Below are 14406 nucleotides of genomic sequence, written 5' to 3' on the forward strand. Positions count from 1 at the left end.
CCCTATGACAACCCCCCACGACCAAACCTTATTCCAAATAGGTAAACTGTAAATACACATAAGTTAGTACATGACTTTTCCGCTATACAAGTTTCTAAAACTTTTATACTTGGAAACACTTGCGACCAAAAGCTAAAGCTTCTCTACGTAACCATTGCACCTTTATGAGCTTTTCCCTTCAAGTCCAAGGCTTTTCTTCACCATGATCCTTGGTGGGCAAACTTGGTTCATTTTCTCTCTTTGCCTCCACGACTCTTTTACCACTCTCCATCTGTTCTTTTCTGTCACTACAATTTGCATTTCTGATTAGTGGGTATCTGCAAAATTAATATTTCAATTTACCTACTTTTGTGATTGAGGATGTCAAACTCAAGGGGTGCCTCTTCTCAACCTGCAAATTGCGTGCTTAAAATGTGGCAAAAAAATGCACTTGAAAGTAGAACAGATGTTGCCTGGAATCATGGTATTTTTGTTGATGTAGATAAAAAAATAATAATAATAATCAATGTCAATACTGTCGAAAGGTATTGACAAGGGGTGTTTACCTGTTGAAGCATCACTTTGCCGGAACACAAAGATGTTGAAATTTGCTAGAGCATGAGTGATGAAGGAGATGCCGAACGTTGTTTTTAATTTTGAAAAAAATTGATGAAGAAATCAAGCTTTGGAGGGGATGAGGAAGATGTACCTGGTGAAAAGAGAAAAAGTAGTGATATTGGTAGCTTCCAAATTATTCTTTAAATGAGAGGAATAAGCACACAAGCCACCATTAATAGCATTTTCAAGAAGGATCTCAAAGATGAGGCATGTAGAGATATTGCAAGTTTTTTCTACATTTTATACCATACCTTTCAACGTGCCAAGGTGTCAAGTATTTCTTATTATGGTTGATTCAGTTGCAAAACACGGCGTGGGATTTAAGCCTCTTTCTTACCATGACATCAAAGTTAAGAATTTGAAAGAAGTTGAGAACACAAATCAATCTTTGGAAACACAGAGCTACATGGAAGAAAACAGGGTGCTCTATAATCACTGATGGTTGGGACAGACAAAAGGAGGAGGACCATAATAAATTTTCTGGTGAACACTCCTAAGGGAACAGTGTTTTTGAAGTGCATAGATGCTTCTATAACAGAAACAGTTGTCAAAATATTTGAGATGATAGATGAAGTTGTTGAAGAGGTTGAGAAAGAGAACATTATCCAAGTTGTGACAGACAAAGCTGCAAATTATAAAGTTGCTGGGATATTGTTGATGGCAAAGAGAATAGGGATGTATTGGACACCTTATGCAACACACTGTTTCAACTTGATGCCAGAAGATTTTGAAAAGAAGATCCCCATTCATCAAGACAATTCCTAAAGCTAGGTTTAACTTGTTTTGCCACATCTTACCTTGCTTTAAGTTGTCTTCATGAGAACAAAAGTGTTTTAATTAGAATGTTCACAAGTAACCAATGGAAGGACAAGAAGTTTGCAAAGACAACATGAGGGAGATTGCTTGATGATATAATTTTGGAAACATATTGTAATTTGTCTTAGAGGTGCATCTCCTTTAATCAAAGTTCTTTGGATGATTGATTCAGATGAGAAACCAGTCATAGCCCATAGGGTTTCTTTATGAGGCAATGGACCCCGCTAAGGAGAATATCCAAATAGAGTTGAATGACCAAAGGTACTATGTTTATAATTGTTTACTGTTTTGTGTTACTGTTATTGGTTTCAAAAGTAATTGTAATTCAATTTATTTTATTTTAGTTACAAGCCTCTATGGAATATATCATTGATTGAAGATGGGGAAACCAACTTCATAGGCCTTTACATGCTACTGCCTATTATCTGAATCCTGATTTGCATTATGGACCTAATTTTAAAGTTTATTTGGAAGTTAAAAAGGGTTGAATTGCATGTATATAGAGGATGGTGAAGTATCTTGAAGAACAAACTTCTGACTGATATTCAAATAGAAGGCTTCAAGAATCAAACGGGGATTTTTGGTAATCTCATAGCCATTAAGGAAGTTGATAAGAAGCCTCCAGCAGCTTGGTGGGAAACTTATGGGAATGAACAGAACTCCAAAAGTTTGTCATACATGTATTAAGTTTGACCTTCAGTTCATCTGTATGAGTGTAATTGGAGTGCATTTGAGATGGTATGTAGAACATGCATTATTAGCATTTAAATAATTGAGTTGCTTAGCCAAGCTTTATCATATTTGCATTTGAATTTGCTTTGGTTCACACTGAGAGAAGAAACCCTTTGAAGCAAAACACCATGAATGATGTTTTTGTAATGGCTAATTCAAAATTGGCAAAGCAGAAGCTAGAAGAACAAATGTACAGGTACTAGTACTTGATGATATTTCATTATATGATGAGTGGATTTTGGAAAGTGATGAAGAAGTCGAAGTGAATGAAGAATTGGATATTCCAAATACAAACGAGGATAAGAATGATGTTCTTGAAGTGCTACCTATAGATGAGACGCATCTTGCTACTATGGTTAATGAAAGACAAGGAGATGGAGAAGATGGAAGAAATAAAAATAATGACATCTTGAATGATTATGATTTTAATTTGGATGATCTAGTTTAGTTTAGTCTTAGAGGTCTATAATTACACGTTTTATGTTGTTTTGCTACTAAATTTGAAACACAATAATTTAAGTTGTTTTATGTCATTTGAGTTTATTTATTGACTTTATGATTATGAATTTAACCATTAAGTTTAATTTAGTATTTGATTATTTTGATGTGTTATAATTTTTTTTTATTTTTTTATTTTTTTTATATTATCTTAGATGCATATTGTTAGGCCTTTAACCCATGTTTATAAGAGGAGGGGTAAACAGAAAGGAGATGGACTGGGAACAAATGGGCCAAGCAAGAAATGTAAAATAGATGTGATATGCATCACAGAATGTGCATGTGGCAAGAGAGCATTCAAATGGAATATTTTGCCATGATTGGAACAATAGTGGAGGACATATTTATAGGATAGGAGTGTAGCAAAAGGACGTTTGGGAATTAGGAGGATGAGGAATTGGTTAGGCATTTGCTTGGGGACTGAGGTTGCACCTTGCAGCTCGGGTTATCTTTATTTTTTTTTTCTTTTCTTCATTGTTATTCCTATTTTCCTTATTTCTTTCTCTAGACTTGAGTTATACTTCTCTATTGTAAAGGAGTTGATCTCCTAGAATTTCAGCTATTTCCTTTAATATACTACTAGTTTCTGTCACATATATGCATTTTATAAATCTTGTATAATCTATGTTTTGAGTTACGATTTCACATATTATGATTCTATACCCCCTTTCTGAGTTGAAATAGAATCTTGATTTTTTCAACCATTAGTGTGAGGGGGAGGGAATATCTTTTTTGTTAGAAACCCTATAGGTTGGGCAAGGAGCGAAGTATCTCTTCTCTGAGGAGCTTTGCTCTAGGATTACAAGGGTCTCTCTTGTAACATTTCTTACCTTTTGCTACTAATAATACAGTTTCAATTTCTCTTGAAACCTGTGTTTTATTACCAGCCCATAGGGGCTTGAAGGCAATAGTTCCTAAATTTGTCAAAAAATGAAAAAGTAACTAAAATATGCATTAATAGACTAATAGTGAAGCCTCCTGGTTAAGTTTCTCCAATAGAGCCTCAATATTTTTAGTTTGTATAAACCTTGAGCGATAAGTGACTGTAGAACTCAGGAAAACTTAAACATGTGAAAGAATTAGTGTCTTTTGCATTCCTATCTCAAATTTCATAATTTACAGGTTTGCTCACTTGGAGTTCAAGGATGTTAACAGTGCGAATAAAGCTCTACATCTTGATCAAACTGAGCTCGGAGGTTATCACTTGTTAGTTGAAAGAGCAAAGAAGACTCGACCTGATAACCAGGGTATAGGCAGTGACAGAGGTGGTGGCAGTCGTCATGAGTTTCGTAGATGGGATGGAAGTGGCTATAGCAGTAGAGCGGGTTGGGGAATAAGTGGCGGTGGTGGGTGGCATTCTTCATTTTCTGATGAAAACGCAGGTATTTCATTTTTTTACAGTTAGCTTTTTGTTTCCTTGTGTTAAAGTATTTTCGTGTAAGCATTTATTGAAATTGATACTAGTATGTAGTCGGTATGTTAGTCAACCAGCCGTTACTATAGGTACCTGACTCTTATGCTCTTGGTAATCAGGATCTTACTATCCACAATTCGATACAATTCGGCAATCTACCAATACATGTCATAAGATGAATTTTAAATGACTTTGCATCTTATATACAAGTATGAATCTATGCAATTTCATATCATTGATTAGATTCAATGATTCATTATTTTTTTCTTTTTTTGACCTTTCTTTCACCAATTCTCATGAAAAAAATTGAAAAGTCATATAAGCTTAAATTGTTAAATGAAAAAGAATTGAAGGAACAGTTTTGAACTTATCCTATTTGATTATTACAATACTCTATTTGTTACTCATTCAATGCATATACTATGTTTAGCTATTTGCATGCTTCGTCTCTATTATAAAATAAAGGTTTCACAAACTCACATAGTCATATAACTATAATTATATTGTTCTACAAGACTTTGCTCAAGTTGTTTTTATCTATTTTTAGCAAGTTTTCTACATTGAACAATATATATCATCTATATGAAATATTTGAAGTAATTTTTCATTGTCTCTGATTCAATACAAATAATGATCCATGATTCAAAAATTAGATCGGCAATTCACGAGTTGGATACCATTTTGATATCTTACTTATGCTGAGTTTGTACTGCTCTGCTGTAGCAGAGAATACAACTGATCGTCAGTTGCTCCTATATAAATCAGACCTCCCCTGTAAGATTGAGCTTGGTGAATATTGAAATTGGTTTCTTGTTCCAAATTCTTGGTTTCTTTGAAACTTTCCTTCCATTTTTCCTTTTTACTTTTTTTCTTTTGTTTCCTCACATGGTATTGCAAGCATTCCTCCAAGCCCTGAAAATCAAGAAATGATTGAAACTCTGCCACAGATCAATGATGTGCCACCATCCTCTAGTGGCGGTGGCCTACCTTCTACTCTTTCTGCACCAATATCTTGCATTTGTGGATTAAATCTCCGGTTGTACTGATACATATCACTCTAAATAGATTCTTGGTTCTGTGAGGAGCCAGACATCCTCACATGATTCGTTTCAAATGTTTTAACCATGCTTAATTACTCTTTTTCACTCTTCTAATGTTTTCTCAACAATTTATTCTGTTATAATTTATGTATATTATGTGACTTACTTGGACTGTCATTTTCATCATGTGACTTAAATAGTTATATTCATTTCTCTCCCTTTATTTTTTGAATACCTTGAAAGCTCAGTAAATATTATACAAAATGAAGTATTTTGACGTGAGATTTAATCATCTGCTTAGCATAGTTGTACTTCTGCTTCCGCAGCTACTGCATCACATATATATTTTCATTTTCTGATGATTTTTTTCATGATTTTTATTTAGGGAGGAAGAACCACTTTTATTGATGAAGACTCTTGCAGCAGATGTTGGAAATTTTGGTTAATTATCTTTCAGTTTTGGTAATTAATGGTATGAAGTCGTGAAAATCAAGTGGATTGGGATTTGTGGAATAGTGTCAATCGTATTGCTGTTGGGGTTACCCTGTCTCTGCTGCTGCGGTTTTGTTTCGCGAAACACAACGATTGGGATTGGAATTGGAATTGGAAAATAGTGGTTGTAAAGTTAAACCCAACTAAATTGTTGTAAGTTGTCAGATCGAATCCAAAACAATTAGAAACTGATCGAACCAAAAACTGAAAATTTGAATTTTTTTTTGGGGGTTGCTTTGACATTTGATTCAAACTAAGTTGAATGGTACTTTTATTTTGTATCAATTTTACTTGATGGATGCATCGCGTTGTGTAGTATTATTTTAATTTTTTTACTGGTCAAGGTCATATTAAGTAATTTACAATGTACCATCTCCTTTCTTATATATAAGATCCTAATACCTAATTTATCCAAATTAAGAAAATTAGTTAATCTAGTGGATAATAAATTTTTTTTCCCTAAAACTATCTTTGTACTACTTTAATAATTTTTTCCCCTAAAACTATCTTTGTACTGCTTTTCTTAATTAATACTTATCTCTTTTTATCAATTAGAGTATATGTTTTATACTACTCTCAATTAATTGATATTGTTTAATTTTACAACAAACTAGAATATATGTTTTTTTTAAAAGAATCTATAATTAATTTATTTTATCAAATTAAGAGAATATGTTTTAATTAGTAATATTTTAGTTTAAAGATATTTAATATATCAAACACTATAAATTGAATTTTATATGATAGGACAAATAATTGTTAAAAGTTAGGTCTTACAAAAAGAAATAGAAAAGAGATTTGTCATATTATTTTTGTTGTACTATTAGTAACAAGTATTAAATTAATTTATAACTTTCTCTTTGCTTTGTTATTGAGGTACACAATTTTTTTTATAAGTGTACTAATATGGCTAAAAAATAACACTAATATTAAGTGATGTACGATTTACTTTTATGTTACAAAAAGATGTGTTAATACTTAATATTATTAAACAATACTAAATAGAAGTTAACGGATATTTTTTAAAAACAATTTGCGTTAGTTTAGTTATTATATTTTGTAATAGAGTAATTTATTTAAATAAGTTAATCAGGCTTAAAGGATTTTTTTAACAATTTAAAATTTATTTTATGGGGCAAAATCTGTCAACATCCTATGTCAAAACTCATGAAGTCAATAATTGTTTCTAGAATGTAAATTTAACAAATTTAACAATTAAATTATGTGCATAACAAATTTTATATAATTTGAATTTTTTTAGATATGTTAACTAATTTTTTATAATATAAAATTTTGTATATTTGATATAATTAGTGTATATATATATATATATATATATATATATATAAAACAACAGTTAGATTGCTAAATTTGTATGTTCCCAAAAGTTATTTGATATGTAATTTTACTAATTTTAACACTTGGTGTCAAAGGATTTCGTCCATTATTTTATTAACTGTTTTTAAAATGTATTTTTATGATATATTTAATAAATATATTTAATTTGTCCTAAGCCTGCTGTATAATTGACCATAAGCAATGGATAAACCACCTATAAGTAGTTTCTTAAGTGCCCATACCAAGAAAACGAGCTACAAATGCTTCAAATCTACAGCAACCACGGAGGAAAACTTGTAATGTGACCGTCATGTTGTCATTTCAGATTAATTCCTTTTAAAGTCACAAAGAGAAGGAATGGTTTTTTTTAGTTAAATTGTAATAAATTGGATAAAACAAATAATATATTTAGATCTACTAAGACTTCATTTTAAAAAAATTCATCTAACCAATCTAATGAAGGAAAAAAATTCAATAATTAACAAACTTTTTAATGCACGAATTAATATTCGATCTATTTATAAAAATGTTTTAAAAAATAAATCATTTTTTTTAAAATATTTTATCTCATTCTCTTCTCTCTTTCTCGTTCCTATATTTTAACTATCCATATTATCAATGTTTTAAATTTTGGTATAAGTGGTTAATCATTAAAAATTCGCACTTTTTACATAGTGAAGTAGTAAGAAGTTACTTGTATTTTTATATTGGTTAGTTTCAATCATCGAGATTATGTTCAATTCTCAATCTAACCAGATTGAATTTCATTATTTTTTAATAAAGATATAAGTATTCTTTCAATAACTCAATTCTCATATATTTTGATTTCTTCAAGCAATTATCTAAATATTCTTTTCACAATAATACTCTCCACACATTCCCAAAACGTTAGAGAACAAAAGATGAATTTAAGCGAAAATTAAAAACGTATGAAGCAATGATCACTACACTAGTGTGTGTATTCCTTGTCATTAAAATAATGCAGCGAAATGGTACGAGAATATACATTCTTATTATTAAAGTGAAAGGATCTGTTGTTCTAGTTGTAGGTCTAGTTTTAGTTCTGATATAGAGAAAGTTACGTGTATATATATATTACAATAGCCTTCTTGTGATACGTACTAAGACAGAAACAATATTTGGTGATCCGGTTAACAAACAGCGCTTGTAATACCCGCCTAAGTTTAATCATTAATAATACGAGCGACATGACCTAGGACAAATTAAGAATCAAGACAAAACTTCTACAGCTTGACGTGAGAATCAAAACTCAAAACTCGAAACAAGGTTCTCCTAAGTCACCACCAATCATTATTCTATATATAGAGAGAATTAAAAACACTCATTCACTACAAGAGAGATTTGAAAACAAATTAAAAATGGCTAACGTTAACGCGACGGTTCCGTTTCCCTCAAACCTTTTGCCAAACGAAGGAAGCCCGGAATGGATGAGCAAAGCAGACAATGCATGGCAGCTGATAGCTGCAACACTGGTGGGGTTGCAAAGCGTTCCAGGGCTCATAATTTTGTACGGTGGAGCAGTGAAGAAGAAATGGGCAGTGAACTCAGCGTTCATGTCGCTGTATGCTTTTGCTTGTGTGTTTTTCTGTTGGGTTGTGTGGGGATACAGAATGTCCTTTGGTGACCAGCTTCTTCCTTTCTGGGGAAAGCCAGCTATGTCCTTGGAACAAGCTTATCTTTTTAAGCCTGCGTTTCTGGGGCTCTTCCCGAATGCCACCATGGTCTATTTCCAGTGTGTGTTTGCTGCCATTACTTTGATTCTCATTGCTGGGGCTCTCTTGGGTCGCATGAACTTCTATGCTTGGATGTTGTTTGTGCCCTTGTGGCTCACATTCTCCTACACCTTCACAGCCTACAGCATTTGGAGCCCTGCTGGCTTTTTGTCCACCATGGGGATCATTGACTACTCTGGTGGCTATGTCATCCATTTGTCTTCCGGGGTTGCTGGATTCACAGCTGCATTTTGGGTAAGCAATTCATCAACATTTTAATTTCAAAAGAATAGGAAAAAAACCGGTCTTGATGGAATGTATGATATGTTAAGGTGTCCATATTGATGAATGAAAAGAATAGTTATATATGGTTTGACAGGTTGGACCACGGCTAAACAAGGACAGGGAAAGGTTCCCTCCAAACAACATCCTTCTTATGCTGGCAGGGGCAGGGATGTTGTGGATGGGATGGACTGGCTTCAACGGGGGAGATCCATACTCAGTGGGTTTAGATGCTTCCCTCGCCGTCCTCAACACTCATGCTTGCACTGCCACCAGCTTGCTCACTTGGGTCATCCTTGATGTCATCTTTTTCCGAAAGCCTTCTGTCATTGGAGCCGTTCAAGGCATGATCACTGGTTTGGTTTGCATTACCCCAGCTGCAGGTTTGTACACTTTATTTCACACTCAAAATACAATCTAGTTAGTCACAAAGAGATGTTAGCAAAATACTCTTTCATACAATCCTATCCTTTGGATACTCCCATCATTTTAAATTTGTTGAAAATCACAAAATTTGATAATTTCCTCTCATACAACCAAATCTCTTGACCTAATAGTTGCAAAGCTTATTCTAAGACAAATGGGTGGACATGATGTTCTGATGGTCAAATTCCATGGATGTTAAAATAATACTTTGATTAGTAGAAGTCATATCCAATAAATACAAGTTAGTTTTTAAATATTATGTGAATTGTGTTAATGAAAAAAAATCCTTGATTTTCTTCTCATTTTTTTTGTTTTTTTAATGAATTTCAACTATCAAAAAAGAGTGTGTTATTAGTACTTATATGTTTGATGGTGTAACTGTTCCTTCCTATTTTGTTCAGGAGTTGTGCAGGGATGGGCAGCACTTATAATGGGAGTCCTCTCAGGCTCAATTCCTTGGGTCACCATGATGGTGATCCATAAGAGATCAAAGCTACTGCAGAAGGTTGATGATACAATGGCAGTGTTTCACACACATGCTATTGCAGGAACCCTAGGAGGACTCCTCACTGGACTCTTTGCTAATCCAAAGCTTAACAAGATTTTCTATGGAAATTATTTAAAATACGTTGGTTTATTTTATGGCCTCCATGACAAAAGGCCCATGGTCGGGTTCAGGCAAATGGGAGTCCAAATCCTTGGGATTCTCTTTGTTATCGTTGTTAATGTTATCAGCACAAGCTTGATTTGCCTCTTCATTAGACTTTTTGTTCCGTTGAGAATGTCTGAAGAGGATATGGAGATAGGTGATGAGGCTGCTCATGGAGAAGAAGCTTATGCCATCTGGGGTCAGGGCGATAAGCTTGAAAATTCAAGTTCAAAGTATGGAAGTTCATTATACGATGATGTTGAAGCTGCAGCCCCTAAGAAGAAGCGCTGTGGCACGGTTGAGATGATTTAAAACTATATATATATATGTAGTATGATGCCATTCTCTTGTTTTCAAAAACATATTCAAGTAAATAAAAAGGACGTGTCTCATTGTTGTTTGGGTCCTACGTATACAACAACTTCGGTATTTTGATTTCCGTATGTGCATTCTTCGTAACAAATTAAGATTAGTGATGGAAATGTATTTTTAATTAATGTATTTACAACTCCGTGTCCATTGTAGAAGCAAAATATATCTCAGTTGCTAGTTATTGTTGACAACTACTATAGGTGAAGTATCAATTAGAAGATCATTCATGTTTTGATCATAATATACATGTCTTTTATTATAATGCTAGTTTCATTAGTCTTTTTAAAAATTCCATACAATATTCTAAAGCAAAACACACTAAGATAAGATATCACTTCATTTGAGATTATATACCAAAATGAGATTTTGACATCAAATTTATAGACACTGATCATCAACAAGCTAATATCTTTATAAAAGTTTTAGTTGAAGAATGTTTTAGATTCATTAGAGAGCATCTTAACTTAAAGTATACGACAAGCTAAAGTTTGAACATGCATCATCTTACATATGCTTAATTTGTCTTACATGCATCATTTAATATGCATCGTCTTTATATGGAACATCTGTCATCTTATTAATTTGTCTTTAATGTTTTATTATTATATTTACACTAGCGAATCATCCTATCCTAGAAAATGAATCTTGTACATTTAATCTTTTGAATGATTGCAAAAAGGTTTTTGATAAATGTGTGCCAGAACAGTGGGACAATTAGAGTTATTGTCAAATTAGCATTTAATAACTCACATTTTTCTCTGTCCATGTCATTTCACCTTACAAACCGTGTATCGCAAAACCATGTTCTCCCTCTTAAATTCAAACACTTAACCATTTTCATCTGACTCTCTTATTCTCAAGAACTCTCTTCTCTTAGAAACCCTCACTCTTTTACCCTTACTCAAATGGCACCAAATATTGTTCACAAAACCAAAGTTCCCATAGAAAAGTATCCTAAGACTGGCTTTCTCCATGGGAAGTTCATGAACCTCATCAACCTCATTGATGACAGATCCATAGGGAAACACTACCTTGGTAAAGTTAGATGGTCAAGCTTCCTTGAGATGAAATACAAATGGTTCCATGCACTGTATGCTTATTTATGGGCAAGTATTATGATTGATGGTACCATTATTGGCATTATGCACAATTAGGAGATCAAAATAACTTCGACATTGATCGCTACTTTCACTGAATGCAAAGAGGTTGGCCTCACTTATTCTAAGTAATGAGACAAGGTCATCATTGAGGAGATGATGGACATCATGCTTTACTCCTCTTAGCTTCCACTAAAGAAGGTGAAGCAAAATCAATTTTTGCATGCGGTAAACATGAAGCCTATGCGTAGGTTGATGCACAACTTTCTATTAAACATGTTCATCCCTCGATCGAGGTCTAGGGATAACGTCTTAGATTTTGGTCATTTCTACATCTACCATCTATGCTTGAGAGTTATTGTGAACCTACCAATCCCCATCTTCACCCATGTGAAGTCTTGCCTAAGCATAATGAACAAAACAAATGAGCACCCATTCCTTATGGGATGCTCTTTACAAAAGTCATTGAAGTTGCTAGCATCAACACAGATGGCTATGAAGATGGAAAAGGGTTGATAGAGATCAACCCCAACACCATGCATGGGATGAATATTTCCCATTTATTTCCTAGGTATAAGAGGAAATACATGGAGAAGAAGATGGAGGAATGTTTTTATCCCAAGACCAAGAAGCCTACTACTAGCCAAAACACTACTTGAAGCCCTTCTACAACCCAAAAAGGTCTAAAGTCTACCTTATCAAACAATCATTTTCATACCTTCCACCTAAATACCAACCGAAACACAACCTCACCGCTACCATAGAAAACAAAATACCCTCACCTTCCCAAAATGAAAATTGCCATCAGTTTAGCTGACTCATCATTAAACTTTGATGACAAGCCCTTATCTTTCTGCCTTTGTTACAACATAACCTCTTATTATCTATCAACAAAACTTGCATAGAAAGCCCCTAAACTGACTTGATCCTAGAAGAGACGAGTGATACATGGCCTTCATATGCTTAAGACCAAACATTAAAAGGTGCTCAATTTGAAAAGAGCATGGTGTGTCTCTTTGGAGGAAAAGAAGTAGAACTAGTAGAAGAAAGTTGCATTGATTGTCAAGGAAAATACAAGTATTTTTCGTTGATGTTGTAGAAAAGGAGAAAGAATTAGAGCTAGAGCAAACCTTTTGATACATACCAATCAAAGGACATCACATAATCTTTGTGACAAAGGTATTCTTTAGGGTTGTATAGGACATTAACCATCCTTGCACTGATATTAAAGACCAACATTCTCTGACTAAGATTGCTTTTGTGGCCAAGTATTTTCTCTATCCTTTCCTTGGAGAAATGTTGAAGAGACAATCTGAAGTGTCTGCTAAAGTACCTCTCACTCCTCTCCCTAAGCAACAAGTTTTGCTAGTACTAGAACTAGTCGCAACTAATGCTGATTTCATTATAGTTCCTTCTGTGGACCAATTTTTTGTTGAAAAAACAAGTACTAAATTGATCTCATTGCATTTTGAATAAATCAAAGGAAGAACATCTGAAGCAACCAATGATATTGCATCGTCTATTGTGGAAATTAATGCAATTGATGTTGAACATTTAAGTGTGGATGCATCACTAGTGGAGCCAAACCCTAGAAATTTTGAAGACTATGCATGGCACATTCCACCTAGTGAAGTTCATGAAGCAACAAGTTTTGCTTCAAAAGATTTTGATAAGATGATGGAAGATCCTACAATTAAAGAAGATAGATCCAATTTTGTCTTAATAAGTGAATGAAATTTTCAAATATGTCAATATCTTTTATCCAATTTAGGCAATTATCTAGCATATTTTATGCTTTAGAGTCTTGTTTTTGTGAAAAATTAGTATTATGATTTTGTTGTGTTAATTAGTAGAGTTCTTTTAGTTTTAGGTGCTTTTGATGTTTTTTTTGTTTAAGTTTTAAGATACAAGGAAGAGGAGTTAATGAGAAAGGAGCTAACAGTGGGAACATTTGCTTAGAGTGAGAGGAAGGTGCGCTCTCAACAACTTCATGCTTGCTCAAAGCAAGCCATTAGAGCAAGTAACTTCAAAATACACCCTTCGAGTACCATGAAGAGCTCGCTCAAGCTAACCATTTAGCACTTTGAGCGGACTAATATAGCAATGCAATCGTGGATATGTGATCAAGATCACATAAGCAAGCCAACCTATCGCGTAAGTTGGCTTGCACGAAAGAAACACACTTAAGACATCATAAAATTAAAGCTTGAAGGATGTAGCAACTTACTTCATTTTTCAGTATTGCTCATAGAGATTAGTGATAGGCCAATTTTTGTATCTTTCTATGCATTATTTTTTATTCATTTATTTGACTTTTATTAGCATCATATTGTGTTATATTAACTTTGATTTGTTATAGTGAGTCATTTTAGTCTTAGTTGTAAATTTTAGTTAATTTTTGTAATTTCTTTCTATTTTGACATTTTTTCTTGTGCAGGCCATATCTAGAGCTCTTGACATTGGATTTGGACGTTCTTGGTGTCCTTGAAAAGATAAGAGAGATTTCTATAACTTCTCTTTTGGAAGAAAAGGCTAGTTTAGACTTTAAGTGACCTAAAAATGCATTTCAAGGTTACGCCCTACACATTCGTTTCTTTGTAATTTTAGAATGTAATGTTAGAATTTGTTTAGTGATATAATTAGTTGATTTAGTGGATTGAACCTTTAATTACTCTGATTAGGCCCATTTTTGTAATTTATAAATTAGTGTAACACATGTACACTTTACATCATATACCTCATTTTTCAGAAATTGAGTTGCTTCTTTAAGAAGCCTCTCAAGATTCTCTTCTCTCTCTCTCTCTTGGATTTTCTCTCTTACTTAAATGAATTGGTTTGTTACAACATGAATCTTTGTGATATCTTTTACAAAAACACTCTCTAGAAAACATTTTTCTTTACAAGAAAAGGTTTAGTGACC

General features: G+C 33.4%; 2 protein-coding genes across 19 annotated transcripts in view; both read left to right on the top strand.

Annotated features, from left to right (window-relative positions):
* Positions 1-5892, top strand: part of LOC109787884 (nucleolin 2) — a 29178-nt gene extending 23286 nt beyond the window's left edge. For all 18 annotated transcript variants that reach the window (XM_020346480.3, XM_020346481.3, XM_083066736.1 and 15 more), the window contains 2 exons: positions 3766-4025; positions 5483-5892. In XM_020346480.3, the coding sequence (XP_020202069.1) occupies positions 3766-4025; positions 5483-5505 (283 nt within the window). In that variant the 3' untranslated portion in view covers positions 5506-5892. The remainder of the gene's footprint in view (positions 1-3765; positions 4026-5482) is intronic.
* Positions 5893-7067: 1175 nt separating this feature from the next.
* LOC109787882 (ammonium transporter 2 member 5) lies at positions 7068-11972 on the top strand. Its single transcript, XM_020346471.3, has 3 exons — positions 7068-8915; positions 9040-9325; positions 9770-11972. The coding sequence occupies exons 1-3, from the start codon at positions 8307-8309 to the stop codon at positions 10327-10329; spliced, it is 1455 nt and encodes a 484-aa protein (XP_020202060.1). The 5' UTR covers positions 7068-8306; the 3' UTR covers positions 10330-11972.
* The last annotated feature ends 2434 nt before the right edge of the window (positions 11973-14406 follow it).

Source organism: Cajanus cajan, chromosome 11, assembly GCF_000230855.2.
Source record: "Cajanus cajan strain Asha chromosome 11, NIPB_CcT2T_4, whole genome shotgun sequence".
NCBI classification, from domain to species: domain Eukaryota; kingdom Viridiplantae; phylum Streptophyta; class Magnoliopsida; order Fabales; family Fabaceae; genus Cajanus; species Cajanus cajan.

Coding starts and splice junctions, on each gene's coding strand:
- LOC109787882 (XM_020346471.3), top strand. CDS start 8,307: ATGGCTAACGTTAACGCGACGGTTCCGTTTCCCTCAAACCTTTTGCCA. Junction 8,916..9,039: donor GATTCACAGCTGCATTTTGG/GTAAGCAATTCA, acceptor ATGGTTTGACAG/GTTGGACCACGGCTAAACAA. Junction 9,326..9,769: donor TTGCATTACCCCAGCTGCAG/GTTTGTACACTT, acceptor TATTTTGTTCAG/GAGTTGTGCAGGGATGGGCA.